General features: G+C 43.2%; 1 protein-coding gene across 1 annotated transcript in view; it reads right to left on the minus strand.

Moving 5' to 3' along the window:
* Positions 1-18,373, minus strand: part of UNC5D (unc-5 netrin receptor D) — a 502,716-nt gene that overhangs the window by 164,609 nt on the left and 319,734 nt on the right. Inside the window, exon 4 of the mRNA XM_008146184.3 lies at positions 15,714-15,817. Coding sequence (XP_008144406.1) covers positions 15,714-15,817 — 104 coding nt within the window. The remainder of the gene's footprint in view (positions 1-15,713; positions 15,818-18,373) is intronic.

Below are 18,373 nucleotides of genomic sequence, written 5' to 3' on the forward strand. Positions count from 1 at the left end.
TCTAAGTTTTTCAGGATATCAAACAAGGCTTCCTCTGATGTCATCTTGCCATTTTGCCTATCCCACCTAGGGTCTTTATGCTGGTGATTCTCCCACTGATTCTTTAGGCTCTCAAGATGAAAGTAACTGTACTTCCTGGCCAGCCATGCTGTTTCATACCTGTGGGCTTTGACCATGCTGACCCTGGGCCCTGAATGTGCTGTGTAACTTTCCACCACAATGATCTCATATTCATCTTCTAAAAACCTGCATGGGAATTATCGGTAAAATCTTGGTTGACCACTCTGGCCAACAGAAATAACTGTTCTCCTTCTATATTACTATTGTTATCATGGCTATAGGCAGCATACTTTGTTTTCTATAGTTATTTACATAAACACCTCATTTATTTGATGCTTGAGCTTGTCAGGAATAGAGACCATGACTCATTTACTGCTGTATGCCGTGAGGCAAAGAAGCCATCTGTTCAAGTTGTAAGAGATTTAAGATGTATTACACCAAGCAAGGCCCATGACTGTCTTTAAGTTATGCTCTGATATCAGGTTCAACAAAACTGGCCCTGCATCATGAGTGGGCACTGTAATAGAACAGAAAGAACCCACCATGAGAATCAGATACACTCCTGCTAGAATTCTTCCATCCTCGCTTACCAAGTACATGGCATGTGATCACTAACAAGAAGCCCTGTGGAGTGGTCTCAAGATTCAGGCTTTGAAATAAATAAGAACTAGGTGCCTTACTGCCTGAGAGACTCTGGGGAAGATACTCAGTCTAAGCCTTAATTTCCTTATCTGTGAAATGAAAATGATAATAGTACCTAAGTCAGCTGAAAGAATAAAATAGGAGAACATGTGGTAAGTGTCCAGCGGAGGACCTGGCATGTGGTCCTCAATATATGGTAGCTAATGATCCTTCATGAAGATCCTATCATCTCAGCAGCTCATGGATTTGGATGAAATGATACATAAACACAACCCATAATATATGAAAACATTTATTTGCAAAGATTATATGTACCCTTACATGTATTGCAGCATTATTCCCCATAGCCAAGACATGGAAAAAACCCGAAGTGTCCTTCGATAGATAATTGGATAAAGAAAATGTGGCACATATATGCAATGAAATACTACTCAGTCATAAGAAAACATTTGAGACAACATTGATGAAACTTGAGAATATCATGCTAAGTGAAATAAGTCAGAAAAAGCTAAGACCCATTTGATTTCAATCATATGTGAGATATAAAACTGAAAGCAACAAATGAACAAACAAGTAAAACAAACAAAAACTCATAGACACAGACAACAGTATGTGTAGCTACCAGAGGAGATGGGGATTGTGGGGTTCTAAAGGGAAACGCGGGTCAAATATATGGTGATGGAAGAAAATTTGATTTTGGGTGGTGGGCACACAATGGACTATATAGAACATGTATCTTAGAAATGTACACTTGAAACTTATATAATCTTATTAACCAGTGTTGCCACAATAAATTAAATAAATGAATAAAAAGAAAATTAAAAAGTGGAAAGGACAAAACAAAAGCTATGTCTTGATGTCCTACAAAATAAATAAGCTCATTGTCACACACACACACACACACACACACACACACACACACACACATTCACACACATAAAACAAAACAAATTAAATTAAAAAAATAAACATACCACAATCCAGCATTTGTCAACTTCCATCTACTTTGAGGTCTTTTCTCCATTAGCTTTGTTTTCCTTTTTCTTCACCTAGCATTACGATCACCCCCTCTACAGCACTGGTTCATGTTGCTTATTATTTGAATGCTTTAATTAAAAAGGAAAATGTGAGTTCCCTGGCTATCAGGAAGGAGACACATTTGCACATGCAAACCTGCAATGTTCATTACCATGTAACATGTTCCTCCTCTAAATATACCCAGATATTGTAACTAAGCCCCCACCCCCTTATCTGCAGGGGACATGTTAGGCGCCTAGAGATCCAGTGGATGCCTAAAACCACAGATAGTACCGAACCCATATGTACTGCACATTTTTCCCTATACATACACACCTTTTCACTTACAGGAAGCACTTTATGGCTTCTCTTAGGCATATCAGGATTGACAGCATTGCTACTTTGGGGATATTATTAAATAAAATTAGGGTGATTTGACCACAAGTGCTGTGACACTGGGACACCAAGATGGCTACTGAGTGACTAGTGGCAGGTGCATCTACAGGCAGATATGCTGGCCAAAGGGAGGATTCATGTCCTGGGCAGGATGGAGCTAGCTGATGGCACAGATCTCATCATGCTACTCAGAACAGCATGTGGTTTAAAACTTATGAAATGCTTACCTCTGGAATTTTCTATTTAATATTTTGAGATTGGGATTGGCATGGGTAAGTGCAACCAGAAAAATAACACCTGAATAAGGGGGACTACTGTAGATGGATGACCCCATTAAAGGGAAGATTCAATGACTACCTAGCCTCACACATAATGAATGCAATGGAGTGACTGCTCCTATTAAAATTTGGTGACATTATCTGTAGATAATGTTCTTTTGGTAGGTCTCTTCTTCTGTTTTCCTGCAGGGCCATGTCAGAGATGCCTTCTGAAGGTGATCACCAAACGATACTGGTGAGCCAGCACATGAACCCTCCACTGACATGTCCTGCACACAGAAATCAAGGCTTAAACCATCACTTGTAACTAGTGTGGACCAGTGCTGGCAATCCGTGCAGGATGAGGAATATCACACACGATTAATAAACACATCTACAGAGAGAATCTGTTGGGAGGACTGACAGCCAGATCCGCGAGCCAATACTGAATCAACAATTAAAAGAACAGTTCCAACTCAGTTAAGTCAGAGCCAAGAGAGATTCAGTTATATTTAAATCAAAAATCTCCACCGCAGGGGTTTATCAGCTGTTCGGCTCAGAATGTTGGATGTTTCTCTTGGAAGCTTAACTGATATAGCCAAGTACATCTGAGTTCTGTGTGGCTGTGCAGCTGCTGAGCCAGGGTTGGTATGCCTGTAATCTGTGGTGTGGAAGCCACAGCAATTTAGACGAACCCAAGCCCTGGGAGTTTCAATAAGTCACTCTTTCACTCGCTGTACTTACTGTGCTGAATGTAAGGTGGCTCTCAAGAGAAGATCGTGGCTCCTGAGGATTTTTATTGAGCGGGGGAGCTTAAGAGCTGTGCCGCACAATGAAAGAGGCCATAGATTCTGGAACTGAAGCTAAATTGCAATAAGATCGCTGGGTGTACCTCAATAGCACCTGTAGGCAGGTGTTTATCCTGCGGGGTTCTAAACTACCCAATGAAGGAGAAATGGACACGCTCTGTTTTACTAGCACTTATGTGAAAAATCGCCCACGGTGCTGGTGTACTTTGTAGGTGCCCACCGTTGACTAAAAGCAAGAGACGTGACCGAGGGTGGCATTTCTGCCCACAGAGACTGTAGCGTCAGCAGTTAGGATTTGGGAAACATGGCAAAGGATTACCGGGAGAAGCTGTTGTTGTAGTGATTCTGCTTGTGTCGTTTTATGAAGTTCTGCTTAAAAAACAAAGGCAGTCCACGGTTACTAAGTGAATCAGGATGGTGTGTGTGCTTTCCTAGAAGCATTAAAATCGGTGCTGCCTCAGCAGCACTGGGATGGAGTTCGTGATTCCTGCCCATGAGCATTCCTGCTGAATTACAGAACTGTGGCTTTTTATGGGGAGGCCTCCCAGGCTGTGTCACTCCTGCATAATTCAAGATATAAAGACTGCTTATTGCCGCTAAACTGTGTAAGAAGGCACAGGGCGGAGAAAAAGGTCTACGCCTTCATTATGTTAATTTAGAACTCATGCATTTCCTTTTCTTATGTGTTTTCTTCTGTACATTTTTACTATTGATTGATTGATTACTAGCCTTCTAATTTTCCCTCCCAACTGCCCTCCCCCTTGATCCATTTGCATCTTCTCCCCCAATTTGAGAAACCTTAGGCATAGTATGACAATATTGTTTTTGGGGAAAAAATAAAGAATGTAATTTCCTACCAGGAAAAAAAAAAAAAGAGGAGGGTAAAGAAATGGTCTGTTAACAGTGTCTCTCCATCCCATCAAAGTCTGTTCAAAGTCCTCGCTACTGATACCGAGCAACTCGGCCAAACAATCTCTAGAACTTGAGCACAATGCAGATTCCAATGTCACAAAATAACAGGGTTTAATTGCCATTGAGGAACAATAAGGCTAGACATAGTATCATAGAATGAGCACAAAACAGAGGAGAAGTAATAGGTGTGCATGTATTCACATATGGCCTTCTCTTACCCTGACACCCTAACACTCGTCACTGAATGTGTGTGAAAGGAGATGGTGGGCCAGTTAAGGACAGGCATGCCATCTCCCTCAGCTTGTGCTCAGCATGCAATGTCCAGCACATAGAGAAGCTTCGTCAGAGTTGAAAAGAACAGGCTTAGCCCTGGCCGGTTTGGCTCAGCAGTTATAGCATCGGCCTGTGGACTGAAGGGTCGTGGGTTCAATTCTGATCAAGGCCACACACCTCGGTTGCAGGCTTGATCCACAGCCCCAGCTGGGGCACGTGCAGGAGTCAACCATTTGACACATCGATGTTTCTCTGTGTCTCTCCTCCTCCCTTCTACTCTCTAAAAATCAATGGAAAACATATCCTCGGATGAGGATTAACAAAAAAACAAAGAGAGAGAGTACAGGCTCAGAAGCCAGGCTGTTTGAGTTTAATTACCTACTCAATCACTCAATAACTGTACTCTTAAGTAAGCTACTTAATCTGTCTGTGCCTCAGTTTCCTTAATTATAAAACTGGCATATCATTAGTACCCATTGAAAGGACTGGTAAGAGAGGATTCAGTGAACAGTGCCTGGCATAGAAAGTATATGGAATAAATGTTAGTACATAGCAGTATGTGTGTGTGTGTGTGTGTGTGTGTGTGTGTGTGAGTGTGTGTGTGTATGTATGTATATATATATATATATATATATATATATATATATATATACACACACACACACACACACACACACACTCAGTGGCCAGATTATTATGATCTCTGAACACATAATAATTTGGCCACTCAGTGTATATTCTATATAATAAAAGGTTAATATGCAAATTGTCCCCTCGACCAGGAGTTTGACCAGCAGGCAGGCCGGCAAACTGCCCATGTCCCCTCCCCCCTGGCCAGGCTGGGTGGACCCCACCCATGCACTAATTCATGCACCGAGCCTCTAATATATATATATACATATACGCTGAGTGGCCAGATTATTATGCATTCAGAGATCATAATAATCTGGCCACTCAGTGTGTGTGTGTGTGTGTGTGTGTGTGTGTGTGTGTGTGTATACATATCCTATCTAATAAAAGAGTAATATGCAAATTGACCATCACTCCAAGACACAAGATGGCTGCCCCCATGTGGTCAAAGATGGCTGCCCCCATGTGGACACAAGATGGCCACCACAAGATGGCGTGCAGGGGAGGGCATTTGTGGGCAGTTAGGGGTGACCAGGCCAGCAGAGGAAGGCAGTTGGGCATGACCAGGCCGGCAAGGGGGCAGTTGGGGGAACCCAGGCCTGCAAGGGAGGGCAGTTGGGGAGGGGGACCAGGCCTGCAGGGGAGGGCAATTGGGGGGACCAGGCCTGCAGTGGAGGGCAGTTGTGGGTGATCAGGCCAGCAGGGAGGGCAGTTGTGGGGGGAGACCCAGGCCAGCAGGGGAGGACAGTGGGGGGGACCGGGCCTTCAGGGGAGGGCAGTTAAGGGTGACCAGGCCTGCAGGGGAGGGCAGTTGGGACCAGGCCTGCAGGGGAGGGCAGTTAGGCGTCGATCAGGCTGGCAGGGGAATGGTTAGGGGGTGATCAGTCTGGCAGGCAGAAGCGGTTAGGGGCAATCAGGCAGAGGCAGGTGAGCAGTTTGGAGCCAGCAGTCCTGGATTGTTTTCTGATGGTCTTAGGCTCTACAGCAGCGATTCTCAACCCACAGGTTGAGAACCGCTAGCAGGGTCACCTAAGACCACTGGAAAACACAAATATCTACATTATGATTCATTAACAGTAGCAAAATTACAGTTATGAAGTAGCAACGAAAATAATTTTATGGTTGGGGGTCACCACAACATGAGGAACTGTATAAAAGGGTCGCGGCATTAGAAAGGTTGAGAACCACTGGCTTAGAGAAATGGGAGAGAATGTTGTCCTTATTTGAGCAGTCTACTCCCATTAACTTAGTTACTTCTGAGAAAGAGAGATGAGTGTCAGCTGGGATGGCCCTGGAAGAAGTCAAGGACTGGCTGGGTTTAAACAGACCCTCCAAGGCTGTGTGAAGTACAGGTAGATGGAGGAGGCCAAGGACATTCCATGCAAGGAGAAATGAAGAGGCCGCAGAGACAGGGCTGCAAGGAACACAGTCAGAGTGGAGTGTGTGGAGCTGTTTAGCAGAGTACATAGAAAAAGTAAAGGGGAGGCAAGACCAGCAGCCAACAATCTCACTAATCTCATCTGGGGCCTCAACCCTTGCTTTGAAAAGTGTACAGTAGTACCCTCTTCTCTATGGGGCATATGTTCTAAGACCCTCAGTGGGTGCCTGAAACTGCGAATAGTCCCAAACTGTATATAAATTATGTTATTTTTCCTATATATACATGCCTATGATAAAGTTAAATTTATAAATTAGACACCATAAGAGCTTAACAATAACTACTAATAAAATAGAACAGTTATAACAATATACTGTGATAAAAGTTATGTGAATGTGGTCTCTCTCTCTCAAAATATCCTAACTCCCCTGTACTTACTCTCTTACTGTGATGATGTGATCTGATACAATGCCTACGTGATGAGATACTGTGAGGTACTCAGATTGCCACACAATTGGAAAGGTAAAGATTATTTATCTGGAATTTTCCATTTATTATTTTTAAACCCTGGTTGACCGTGAGTAACTGAAACAATGAAAAGTAAAATAGCAGATAAGGGGGATTCTCTCTTCCATGTTTTCACCCCCTCTAGGAATATAGAACAGTAAGAAAAAGGAAAATAAATACAAATCAAGAACTTTAGATATTTTCTATCCTTCCCTTCCGCAGTAAGGAACTAGAGCTTCCTAGATATGGATGGGACAAAAATTAGCACATTAATAAAATTTACTTATGGACCAGTATTAATGACGATGGTATTTGGGCTCTAGACATTCACTTTTTAAATAACTTATATTAACCTCATTTCCCATCTCCCTTACGATAGCAAATTTTTTAGCAGAAATGTTTTTAGAGAAGTAATTTACTGGCACTTAATTACTAGTATTTAAGCAATTCAATATTCTCTTTTCTTAAGAGTCCATTAGGTTTCTATTACAATATTATACATTCGAATGAAATGTGGCTTTCTGCAAAGGTCCTCATTGTCAGTCTCCTCAAGGCAAAGTTTATCTGGACTATTAGACATTCTCTTGGCTTTGGCTCCACCAAATTAGATTAATTATTTATACCTGAGGTCCGCTGCTTCAGAACGTGGGCGCCTCACTTAACATTTCCCCGGTGAATTATTAAGAGTCTTAGTTTTTAAATAAAATCCTCATTTCATAGTCTGTTTGATTGAGGTTAAACACAATAGTCTAGCAATTCTTGTATTAAACAGTTCAATGTCATAAGATTCTCTCCCGGGTTTCATGCCAATGAACACGTTTGAAACAAAGGAGCCTTTCATCAAGAATACCCTCCCAGGGAAGAAGGGCAAAGGACGTCTGACCTGCGAACTGTCTGGCATCGGTCTGGGCGGAATTATTAAAACAAGTCATTGATAGCATGCAGACTCTACTGTTTATATATCAGGGATAAATTAGATGAAAAGGGCCTTAGGAGCGCTCTAGTCTCCTTCCTTATTTTCCAGAGAAAGAAACGCAGATTAATATCCCACCCATGGCCTCTAGCTCATAGTGACTTGCTTGTTCCAATGGCCACCTTTGCATATTGGTCAAAGGCATCCTGAGGTAGTAAGACACGGCACAGGCACTGTTATGGGCAGGATCCTTCATTGCACACAAGAAACTCTGCTCTGGACGATTTCTGCAGGAAAGGACTTTATTAAAAACGAGTGCGCCAAACCTCCAGGAAGGCCAAAGAGCCAGGCCTGGCTTTCGAGCAGCCAGAAACAATGTCCAAGGACACTGGAGGGAAGGCGACAGACGCTTAGCAACACCCTTGCAGTTTAAGAAACCCAACCTGGCTCACAACTATGAGACTTAGGACGGGTGCACGTTCTTCCTGCTGCCGGCAAGAGCTGGCATCTCCACACCGCCCTCTCCAGAGGAGGTTTCCGCACAAACACCGCCTTCCACTGCTCACTCCTCCATCCCATCGTGTGCGGAACACCTGACTAGTGTGGCTGAACCACGAAAATGATGAGAAAAGCATTTTTTTTGGCTTTTACCTGAGGGAGGTAAGATTTACAAAGAAATTACCCACACATCAGGAATCATGACAACAACAACATCCACCAAGTCTACCAAGATTAATAGAGCCTCTTAAAAAACAAAAAAACAAAACACACACACTTTGATTTTCACAAGGACATCTAGAAGGGAAATTACTTCCTTCCCCGAAACTCTACATCCTCTTCCCCAATAATTTGGCTTCTAACACTTGTATGGCTCTGGCACACTTTATGAAATAGAAAATACATCCTTTCATTCAACTTCTAGACACCCCCCCCCCTCCCCCCGTTATACAAGCATTCTGACCTAGTGATACGGCAATGACAAAACTCAGGTGGTGGCCAGCAGAGAGAACCTTCTCCTTACCCATACTGCATTGCTCCAGGTCCATGATCTTTCTGAGTTTCCTAATTCCAGCTCAGTTTTGACTTCTTGATGAGATAAAAACAAGAATAGTGTCTGGCATGTGGTGGCTCAAGGCTAGACTGCCAGTTTCTTAGCTCTGGGGCCTTAGTTCTCAAACACAGAAGTGTTTTGAGGAGCTGTTTACCTTGATGTGAGCAGAATTAGCCTTAGACACTAAGCCTTTATGGCAAGTTTTATTGTCCAAGGCAAATATAACCTGTTAAGATTTACAGACTTTATTAACAGCAATAACCATTTTACAGCCAACATCAGTAAATCAGGGTTTATTGAGAACTCTACAATTTTAATCTGTGGAAAACCATTAAAACGTCGGATTTTCATTGGACATAATTTCTAACTTTTATGAAAGATAGATTTTCCATTTAATTGGGGAGTATAAAATAGTGCAGTGTGGGATAATGAATTGTTTTGAAAGGAGCAAATTGGTTTTAGCTAAACAAGTGTCAAATCCTAAAGTTGCTATCTTTAGTTAGAACTGCCCCAAGGTCAAGGTTAAAAGTACCTTTAGTGGCAAATATGTTCCAGTACATCTAGCAATAGGATGAGCTCACAGAATTTAGAAAGGCTTGAATTATTATCCATTCACATTCCAGTATTTTGGAGAAAGAATGTGACCTATTATTTCATTCAAACCAGTATCTAAATGAGTCTGGTGAGACTCTTCAAGTTCATGCATCATTTTTCCAAAGTGTTTTTACTAACAATACTACCATTCATAAGACTCTTTAATGGGACAAGTAAGGTGAATAAACATTGATAGTCACAAGCTTCTGTGAATAACAATTTATTTCTTCCCATGTGCTAGATTATAAGAGAGGGAAGCAGGAAGCTTTTTGGTGAGTGTCTTTGTCCTTTGATGAAATTGAAGAACAAGAACAGAGGGCCCTGGCTGGAGAGGCAGAGCTCATGGGCAGCCCAGGGTAAGGAGGGATGGTCTTAGCAGCATCCTACTCTTCATGGGGCTGAAGACATATTAGATATTGCGAGAGTTTCAGTTTTAATTTGGTTCTCCAACCATAAGAGAGCCCTGCATCTTTTTTTTTTTTTTTTTTTTTGAGAATCAAAGGTTCATGAAACTTTAGAAGAGAAGGAAGAATACAAATCACAGTAATCTCTACTATTTATTTAGTATTAGAAATTGTGCTAAATGTTTTGCATATTCTTGAGGTTGTTTTCTCTTTGACTCACAGCAATCCTAGAAGAAAATTATTGTTGCGATTTTCAGATGAGGAATCTGACGTCCAGAGTGGCTAGTAAATTGCTAGCATTTGTCAGTGCTAGTCAGGGTTTAACCCTGGGCCTGTTTGACTCCAAATTTCATACTTTCCCCCCATTGTGTCACATTAACAATCCTCAGTTCCGTTTCTACCTCGCTGATGTACACCAGGAAAGAGCTCCCTGCGATAGACATTACTATACATTTATCAGAATATATCTGGAGCCCTTCATGACAATGAGGTATGTCCGGGCCATGACCGAATGTAGGAAAATTGTAATGAGGGAATATTACCCTCAGTCCTCTCACCTTCCCTTTTATATGCCCCCTTTTCTGCTCCTCCAGGCCCACATGTCTAAAACTGTACACATCCTATACTTCTCTCCCCTAGGATAACAGCAAGCCCCAGCTCTTGCCCCCCTCAACTCCAAAAGCCTCTACTCTCAGTACTCTAGTCTGAGTTTTATCATGAGATTATCTATTTCCAATAAAGAAACAGAATTTACAGCAGGTTTAGGATTAGCATACTAGTGAGAAGAGATTTTAATCCAAAAACCTCTAATCCTAAGGGTGGACTGCCAGGTATTATAGCAAAAATATATGCTATCACTGGCCTATGGCTCCCAAGCTTCAAAAAGGCGCAGGAAAGGAACTAAACCCATAGTCTCATTAAAACACACACACACACACACACACACACACACACACACACACACACACAAACACACACACACAACACAAACTATTAGAGAAAGGAATGATTGGAACTTTAAGGTTAGATTGGCTTCCCAGTGATCTGAGAGCTTGAACAAGTCCCTGTAAAGTGGGCGTGAAAACACGCATAGTTTTTTAGAATCTCATGGCAGTCTTTTGCAAATTAAATTACATAAAGAAACCACTTAACATAGTACCTGGCACCTGGAGGCATCCATAAATGGTAGCTCTTTCTATTCTTATATAAACCACCTTCTCTGGTCACATAGATGAGTTAATTGCCAAAAAGTTCTATCTTACAGTAAGAAGACCATTGTGTATGTCTTGTGAAAACAAGACTTGGACTTGCCCCCAACGTGCCTTTCAATGTGCCAAGTAGGAGACCTCCTATTCCACTGCAGGACAAATCCAACAGCCCTGCCAGCCACAACCCTTTCCAGTGATGGCCCCTCAAGTGCGCCCTCCCCCAGCAGGTAGGCAGTGGGGAGGGTGGAGCATGGACTGTGCAGGGAAGATGCATGATACTATTGACAGTGACAGTTACATAACCGATCCATTTCCAAGCACAGTTCCCAATTACTACCATTCCCAAGAGTCATCCACTGTGGGTTCCTCACAGGACTGTGAAGACAGGACACACAAAGATACACTTTTCAGGAGCTGCAGACCACCTGACAGGCCTTGGCAGACATCCCCACCCCGGGAGACCCTGGCTGTGGAAGGTTATGCACGTTTGCACTTTCCTTCCCCATCCTTCTCTTCCTCAGCTCTCCGCTCTCTTTCTGCCTTCCCTTCTACAACAACACAGATGGTGGTAATAACTACTGCACGAGCTACTGCTGAGACAAGGAGCTGTAAATACTGGTGCACAGATATAGGTAGTATCAGCTCATAAACAAGTGAAATTCCAAATAACTCAAGTGCTGGGAGCGGGGACGCTTGCCTGCATTAAGATGATGCTATAAATGCCTGCTAGGGCCCCACAATAGCCCATTCCACAGTGTGGTTGAAACACTCTCCATATCCATCTATCACATAAAATATAGGAAACAGAGCTATTCCCCTGCTCCCAGCTCAGAATTTGTGTTTTAAACCACCCTCTAGCCCCAGTTGCTCCTCAGAATCAGAATAGCCCTCTTTAATTTTAGCCAGCCTGACTCGAAAATTTATTCCTAAAACTCATACATGATTAACATGAAAGAGTGATGTGATGTCAAAGGGAGAATGGGAAGTGCGCTGAAGTGATCAGTGCCCCCTGCAATTTCACGTCCACACGGAACCTGTGCATATGACCTGATCTGGAAATAAGGTCTTTACAGATGGACTGTGACCTAGAATAGTAACATGAGGCCATACTGAATCAAGGTTGGCCCTTCACCAGTTACTGTGTCCTTATAAGAAGAGAGAAATTCAGCCCAGCGGAACGGCTTAGGGGTTGAGCGTCAAAGTATGAACCAGGAGGTCATGGTTCAATACCCAGTCAGGACACATGCCAGGTTGCAGGTTGGATCCCCAGTGTGGGGCGTGCAGGAGTCAGCCGGTCAATGATTCTCTCTCATCATTGATGTTTCTATTTCTCTTTCCCTCTCCCTTTCTCCTTGAAATGAATAAAAATATGTTTTTAAAAAAAGAAGAGAGAAATTCAGACACACAGAGAGGAGAGTACCATGTGAAGACAGAGGTACAGACTGGAGTGATGTGTCTACGCACCACGTACCACCGAAAACCCCTGAGCTAAGAGAGAGGCATGGACAAATTGTCTGCCAGAGCCCACAGGAAGAACCAATCCTGCCTCCATCCCGATTTCTGACTTCTGGCATCTAGAACTGTGAGAGAATACATTTTTTATTGTGTTAGGCTATCTAGTTTGTAGTAATTTGTCAGCAGCCCTAGGTAACTAATAGAGAAAGTGAATCCCTACAGTTTGGAAATCTGACAGGAGGGTAGGTACCAGAAAAGAAATTACACTTTCTTTTGGATACGTTTGTACTGAGTCCTCTCTCCCCTGTTCAGCATCTCTTCCAAACATTTTGCCACTGACACTGGTTTGTGTGGCCACTGGAAGTTTTCAGGTCCGCTCTGCTCCTGTGGTGACAGCTGAAAAGCACCCTCAGAAGCTAATGAAGATGGAGAATGAGTTGAGTGAACAGGCGGAACTCATTTGCCTTCAAGAACAGAGGCAAGAAGTGTGGAGGGATGTGCAAAGGGCTGTTTCCAAGCTTCAACCGGGTAAAGCCTTCCGGGTAAAGCCTTGCCCCAGTGGTTGAACAGATAGGAATGCTGCTTCCCAGAGGTCAGCCCATGTCCCCACAGGAACCCCCTCTTCCAACCACAGCCCTGAAGAGCCCTGAAGTCCCGAAATTCCTAATCCCCTGCTCCCCTGCAGCCTCTGGAAAGCTGAGAGAGAGAGAGAGAGAGAGAGAGAAGAGGTGTGGGTAGGGGTGTGTGTATGCCTGCATGCACACTCATGGATGCATTTACACACCAAGGTATAGTTTCCCTCCTCGCAATTATCTTACCAGATTGCACATTCTTTATATTTCTCTCCTTTGTCCTCTCTCTTTTAGTCATTTATTTTATTAGTTATGTCTTCAAAGAGCAGGTGGATGTTTTACTCACTTGCTAGTACCAGAATGGGAGAAAAACACCAGTCTAATGGATTTCACAGTTCTGTCTGAGGTAGGCCCTCATATAACCTCAAATATTCATCAATATAGAAAACTAGTTTTCATTCACAGCCAACAAACAGTTACTGAGCCCCTGGATCTAAGAGCAGTCTCTTATTTTCTGGAGATACAGCAATAGAAAAATAAAGAAAAATGTCCCTCATGAACCTTATATTCTAGTGGAGTAGACAGACAATAAGCAGAGTAAATACAGTAGTGTGTTTATGATAAGAGCTAAGGAGAAATTATAAAGCAGAGAAGGGAGCTTGAAAGTATATGCAGGGGGTGGGTTAGTGACACTTTCAATCAAGTATCCAGAGCAGGCCTCACTGAGCAGGTGATATTTGAGCAAGCCTAAATGGAGGGGTGAAGCAATTTATTAGCTGCAGAAGAATGTTCTAGCAGAGGGGCCATCATGTGCAAAGGCCCTGGGGTACAAGCATGACTGGCACACCCGAGGAGGAGTGAGGAGGCCAGTGTGGCTATAGGGGGGTCAGATGAAGAGTAGCAGAAGATGAGGTCAGAGAGAACAGCAGGCCAGATTACGTGGGGCCACGTAAGGCACCAGGAGAACAGAGACCTTTACCCTGAGTGCTTTGAGGAGCTGTTTAAAGATTTTAAACACAGTTAGCCCTTAAATGGCTGCAAGACCTTTGGTAGGTCATTGATCTGAGCATCAGTTTTCTTGCCTTTAAAATTCAAAGGCTGTGCCAGGTAAATATCAAAGTTCTCTTCCAGCTGTAAAAATTGATTCCTAGACATGTGAGAACGATAGGTTCCCACCGGCAGGGAGCTAATAAAAACGTGACCTTCCTCCCCGTTTCTCTGCCAAAGTTGACAGCGGCGACCTGCCTGAGGCTTGGAAGGAAGCCTGGCTGTTCGCGCAGCCAGTGACACAGGCGAGACATTTATATGCGTGAGTGTTTGGGATTTGGAGAGATGGGTAGTGACTGGAGTGAACTGCTGATGCCCAAATTAGACCCCCAGGAGCGCTTAGGGCGTCCCTTAAATGAGGCTGACACGTTCACCTGGGCACCGAACGCCCGGCTGCCTGGCACCTGCTCAGGAGCAAGGTGGTGGCAAAGAAAAAAAAATCAAATATCTTTCTCTTTCACATTACATAAAAACCTAAAAAAAAAATAAGCCTTTTCCTTTCTAATCATTTCATATCATGCATGGAATGTTCGCTTTAATTTTCAAGTCCGTTTGCTTCATTTCTCTGAACCATTAGAACCTTGACTGCTGTCCGCCCAGCACCCTTTCTGTCTACGGAGGCCGGTGTGTGTGTGTCTTTCCGTTCCCCTTTATGTTTCCTGCTCCTTTGTCTGCTCAACTATGAAATCCCACAACACCTTTAGCTAAAACGGGAAGCAGAGGCTCCTTTTGTTTTCTTTTGTTTATTTGACTTTTTAAAAGACCTCTGCTTCTCAGTGACTAAACCGGAGCTCGAAGGACAGCTCCCCAGCTTCCCAGAGAAAAGCCACACTGTGCAAGGCTCCACTCAGGCCCGGGTTTATGAACTTGCAGGTCTACTAAGCACTCCTGGTATTTCTGACGCGCCAGCCTCCGCCAACACTGCCTTAGTCACTGTATTCCTAGCCTCTCAGACCATCTTTAACAGCGACTGGAAGGTTCAGGAAGCCCTCCTGTTATCATAGTGTCCTATTACTGACAATTATATTCAAAGAATATGGCAGAACATGCGAAAAATAAAGTCCTCACTGAGAAGAAAGAATAACAGATCGCAGTCGTGTGGCGTCAGCCCCTTTTACACCAGGTCAGCACAGCGCCCGAAACCTAACGAAGGCTCACTGATGTTCCAGGAGCCAGTGAAGAATGAGCACACGCCAACACCACTGAACGTGGACGCTCCTTCCCTGGACACTCACTCCCACGGCCTTGCTGGTTAGAGCTCAGATCGGTCCATTAACCATGTGCACATCAGCGTGCCCAAGGTGACCGGCGGAGGACACAGAGGGTGCCACCTACATGATCTGAGGCCACCAAAGCAAGAACACAGACCAAATCCTACCCAGGCTGCCTAGCAAGAGCTCAGTGTCAACAAGAAAGTAGACGAGAGGCAATTTCCTCTTCCAACTTATTGCCTTCATTATTTCTTCACCACCTTTATCATTTGGCCCAGAGGGCAAGGATGCCAGACACAGGCTTTCACTCCACATGGATGAGCACACAGGACTCCGCCCTCCCACTTGGGAACAGGCCTGTCCCAGGTGCCTCTCACCTCGGCAGCAGGGACTCCCTCCGGCGGCCGGCAGTGCAGCACAATCATGCCTTCAATGGGAACCTCCCTTCCCTGCGGATCTTGTTCGAAGTTCTTCCGTAAATCTGCAAAGAAGTGGGAGATATAGGACACTTAGCTCCAGGGGCAGAATTACTCACATTTGCTCCAAATACAGTAAAAACATGAGCTTACTGTCACGACCTAGATACACACACAAAACTCATTGTTTCAGGAGTTCCAGAATGCGAGAACCATTTCCCCAAATATGCACAAGCACATTTAAAATAAACCTTAACAAAACTGTGCTTAATGCTTGATATTGATAAGAGGATAAAAGATTTACTGGGGAGCCAGAAAAACAAAACTCATTTCATGAGTCTTTGCCGGCATTATCTGCTTAGCAACAGATGAAACACTTGGCCCAATAAATTGCCATCCACAGCTATTATGCAGCTGAGATATGTGTGATATTTTTTTTTTTATTAACTAAAGAATACATTATTAATCTATAACCTCTGGCATTTCCTTAACCCTCGAAGGGGCTCTAGAAGATGATAATAGAGTGAGATTACCTATTAGTCTTTTATTTGTAACCAGGGAGAAGGGGCCACATTGAACCACAATAAAATCTATAATCCAGCCAACCAAACACATAATTAAAAATGCAGTGCCCTCTATTCAAACACAAGTGCTGGGTATCTGTGTAGTGCCCTTCACGGAGGGCTCCAGGCACTTTGTAAACAAGCGGCACTGTTAACCTTTTACACGTGGAAGGGAGACGCGTGAAGAGGGTCATTGGCTGGCCAGCGGTCACAGAGAGCATCGATGCCAGTGAGAAATTCACCACGCTTCCGGACATGCGGTCTGACTGCGCACCAGCAAAGCTTTCTCAGGGAAAAGGACGCATGGGCAGTTCAGAAAGAGCTTCATTTGCATGGCTTTCCACTTGAGCAGATGCTTCATGAACAACAGGGGGACTTGACCTTTGCTTCCATCGAGGTGTCATAACAACACTTGAATAGTTTTACAGCGCCAGCTGAATTCTTGCAGTCACTTGAAAGCTCGGCATAGGAGTGCACAGACAGTTTTACAAGTCCTTCTCCATGTAAATGATCCCCCTCCCTCCCTGACAATGTATTTTTTCTTCAATTGAGTATCTCAAATTACAGGCTGTGGATTTATTGATTTAATTTTCTTCAGTGCTTACAATAACATGAAATATGTTCCCTGTAAAGAGCAGAGCTCCAGAATCAGTTACATCTTTATAAATTTTATAAATACATTAAACTTGCTTTTAGCAAGTCAAAAACACTCGATGAATAACAAGCACAGCAATCCATGTATTCACTTGCTTTTGAATTTTACTCTTAATGTTTTCCCTCCCAGAGGCAACCAATGTCTTCTGTCAGTGGTGCTGTATATTCTGAGATCTGCATGAGTGTATAGGAGGCAAAAGATCCTCAAAAAGGCTTGTACTGCAGGCAAATGGCAGGACCCATCTTCTTATTTCTCTGTTGTCCCCAAATGGTAAGGCCAGCTTCCTTCTGTTGGAGATCCATATATTGTCACAGCCTTTATGATTCAGATTTCTCATTTTAAGTGTGATGAAGGTCACATAACTGATGACAAAACTGTGAATGAAGGGATTGCGCGTAAACTCCAGATTTAAAAAAAATCTCACGTTTCCTCCACACTCTTACCACAAACTCTCCTTTGCTCTCCCAACAAGATATCTTTGAGCCAAAAATCCCTTCTCCACATGACTCATTTATTTATTAGAAATATACAGAAATTAGTCTAAATTAGAGAGTGAGTGACTAACACAAGACATCAGTTTGCTAATGGAAAGGGTTGTGTTTTTGTGGCGAATTTTGTTTGCTGTGTTTGTCACTTTTTTCATCTCTTTAATTGCATGATTTCTTAAAGGAATTCTTGCTCAGTGGTGCTAAATAAAGAATGCAGGTTGACAATGCCAGGTAATCAACTCCATGAAGCACAGAAAACCAATCGTTCAATAAACAGATAATTACTAGTAAATATGTATATAAAAAGGAAAGCCCTGTATTGACTATGGGATATAGGAACGGGTATTATCTATAAACAAGAAACTTTAAGACCTTTCTAGTAGATCCCATACAACGAAGATCATTTAAAGAAAGGATCTACCCAACCTCTTGCTCTTCCCAATTGACCTTTGAAATAACTGGAAGAGTTCCAACAAGAAGCATATCAACACCTCTCAATGTGGAGATTCAAAGATTAAATGGAGTAGGGGGTTAGAGAACAACTGGGGTGTCATATATCTGGTCCAGCTCCTAACAGGCAGCCAGCCATTCAGGAACCAGATATCACACCAAGTGAAAACCCCAAGTACCACGAAGGCCTGGCTTGCACCTAACACTGGTGGCAGGGACACTGACATTCTGGACTCCCAAAGAGGGCAAATATACCAGACAAATTTCAGCTAGATACTGAATATAATCCAAATTATGGAAATAAACTCTTAGACTCAGAGGTAAATGCTTTCAATCCTCCCTCTGATTCCCACCAAAGGTCACCCAAACTAATTGGCTTCTGAATTGGCAAACTAAAGACTTTTATCACCTATCTTAGTTCCAAGGCTTGAAAGATTCAGATGGGAACCTATGCAACTTCTAATA

This window comes from Eptesicus fuscus, chromosome 8 (genome assembly GCF_027574615.1).
Source record: "Eptesicus fuscus isolate TK198812 chromosome 8, DD_ASM_mEF_20220401, whole genome shotgun sequence".
NCBI classification, from domain to species: Eukaryota; Metazoa; Chordata; class Mammalia; order Chiroptera; family Vespertilionidae; genus Eptesicus; species Eptesicus fuscus.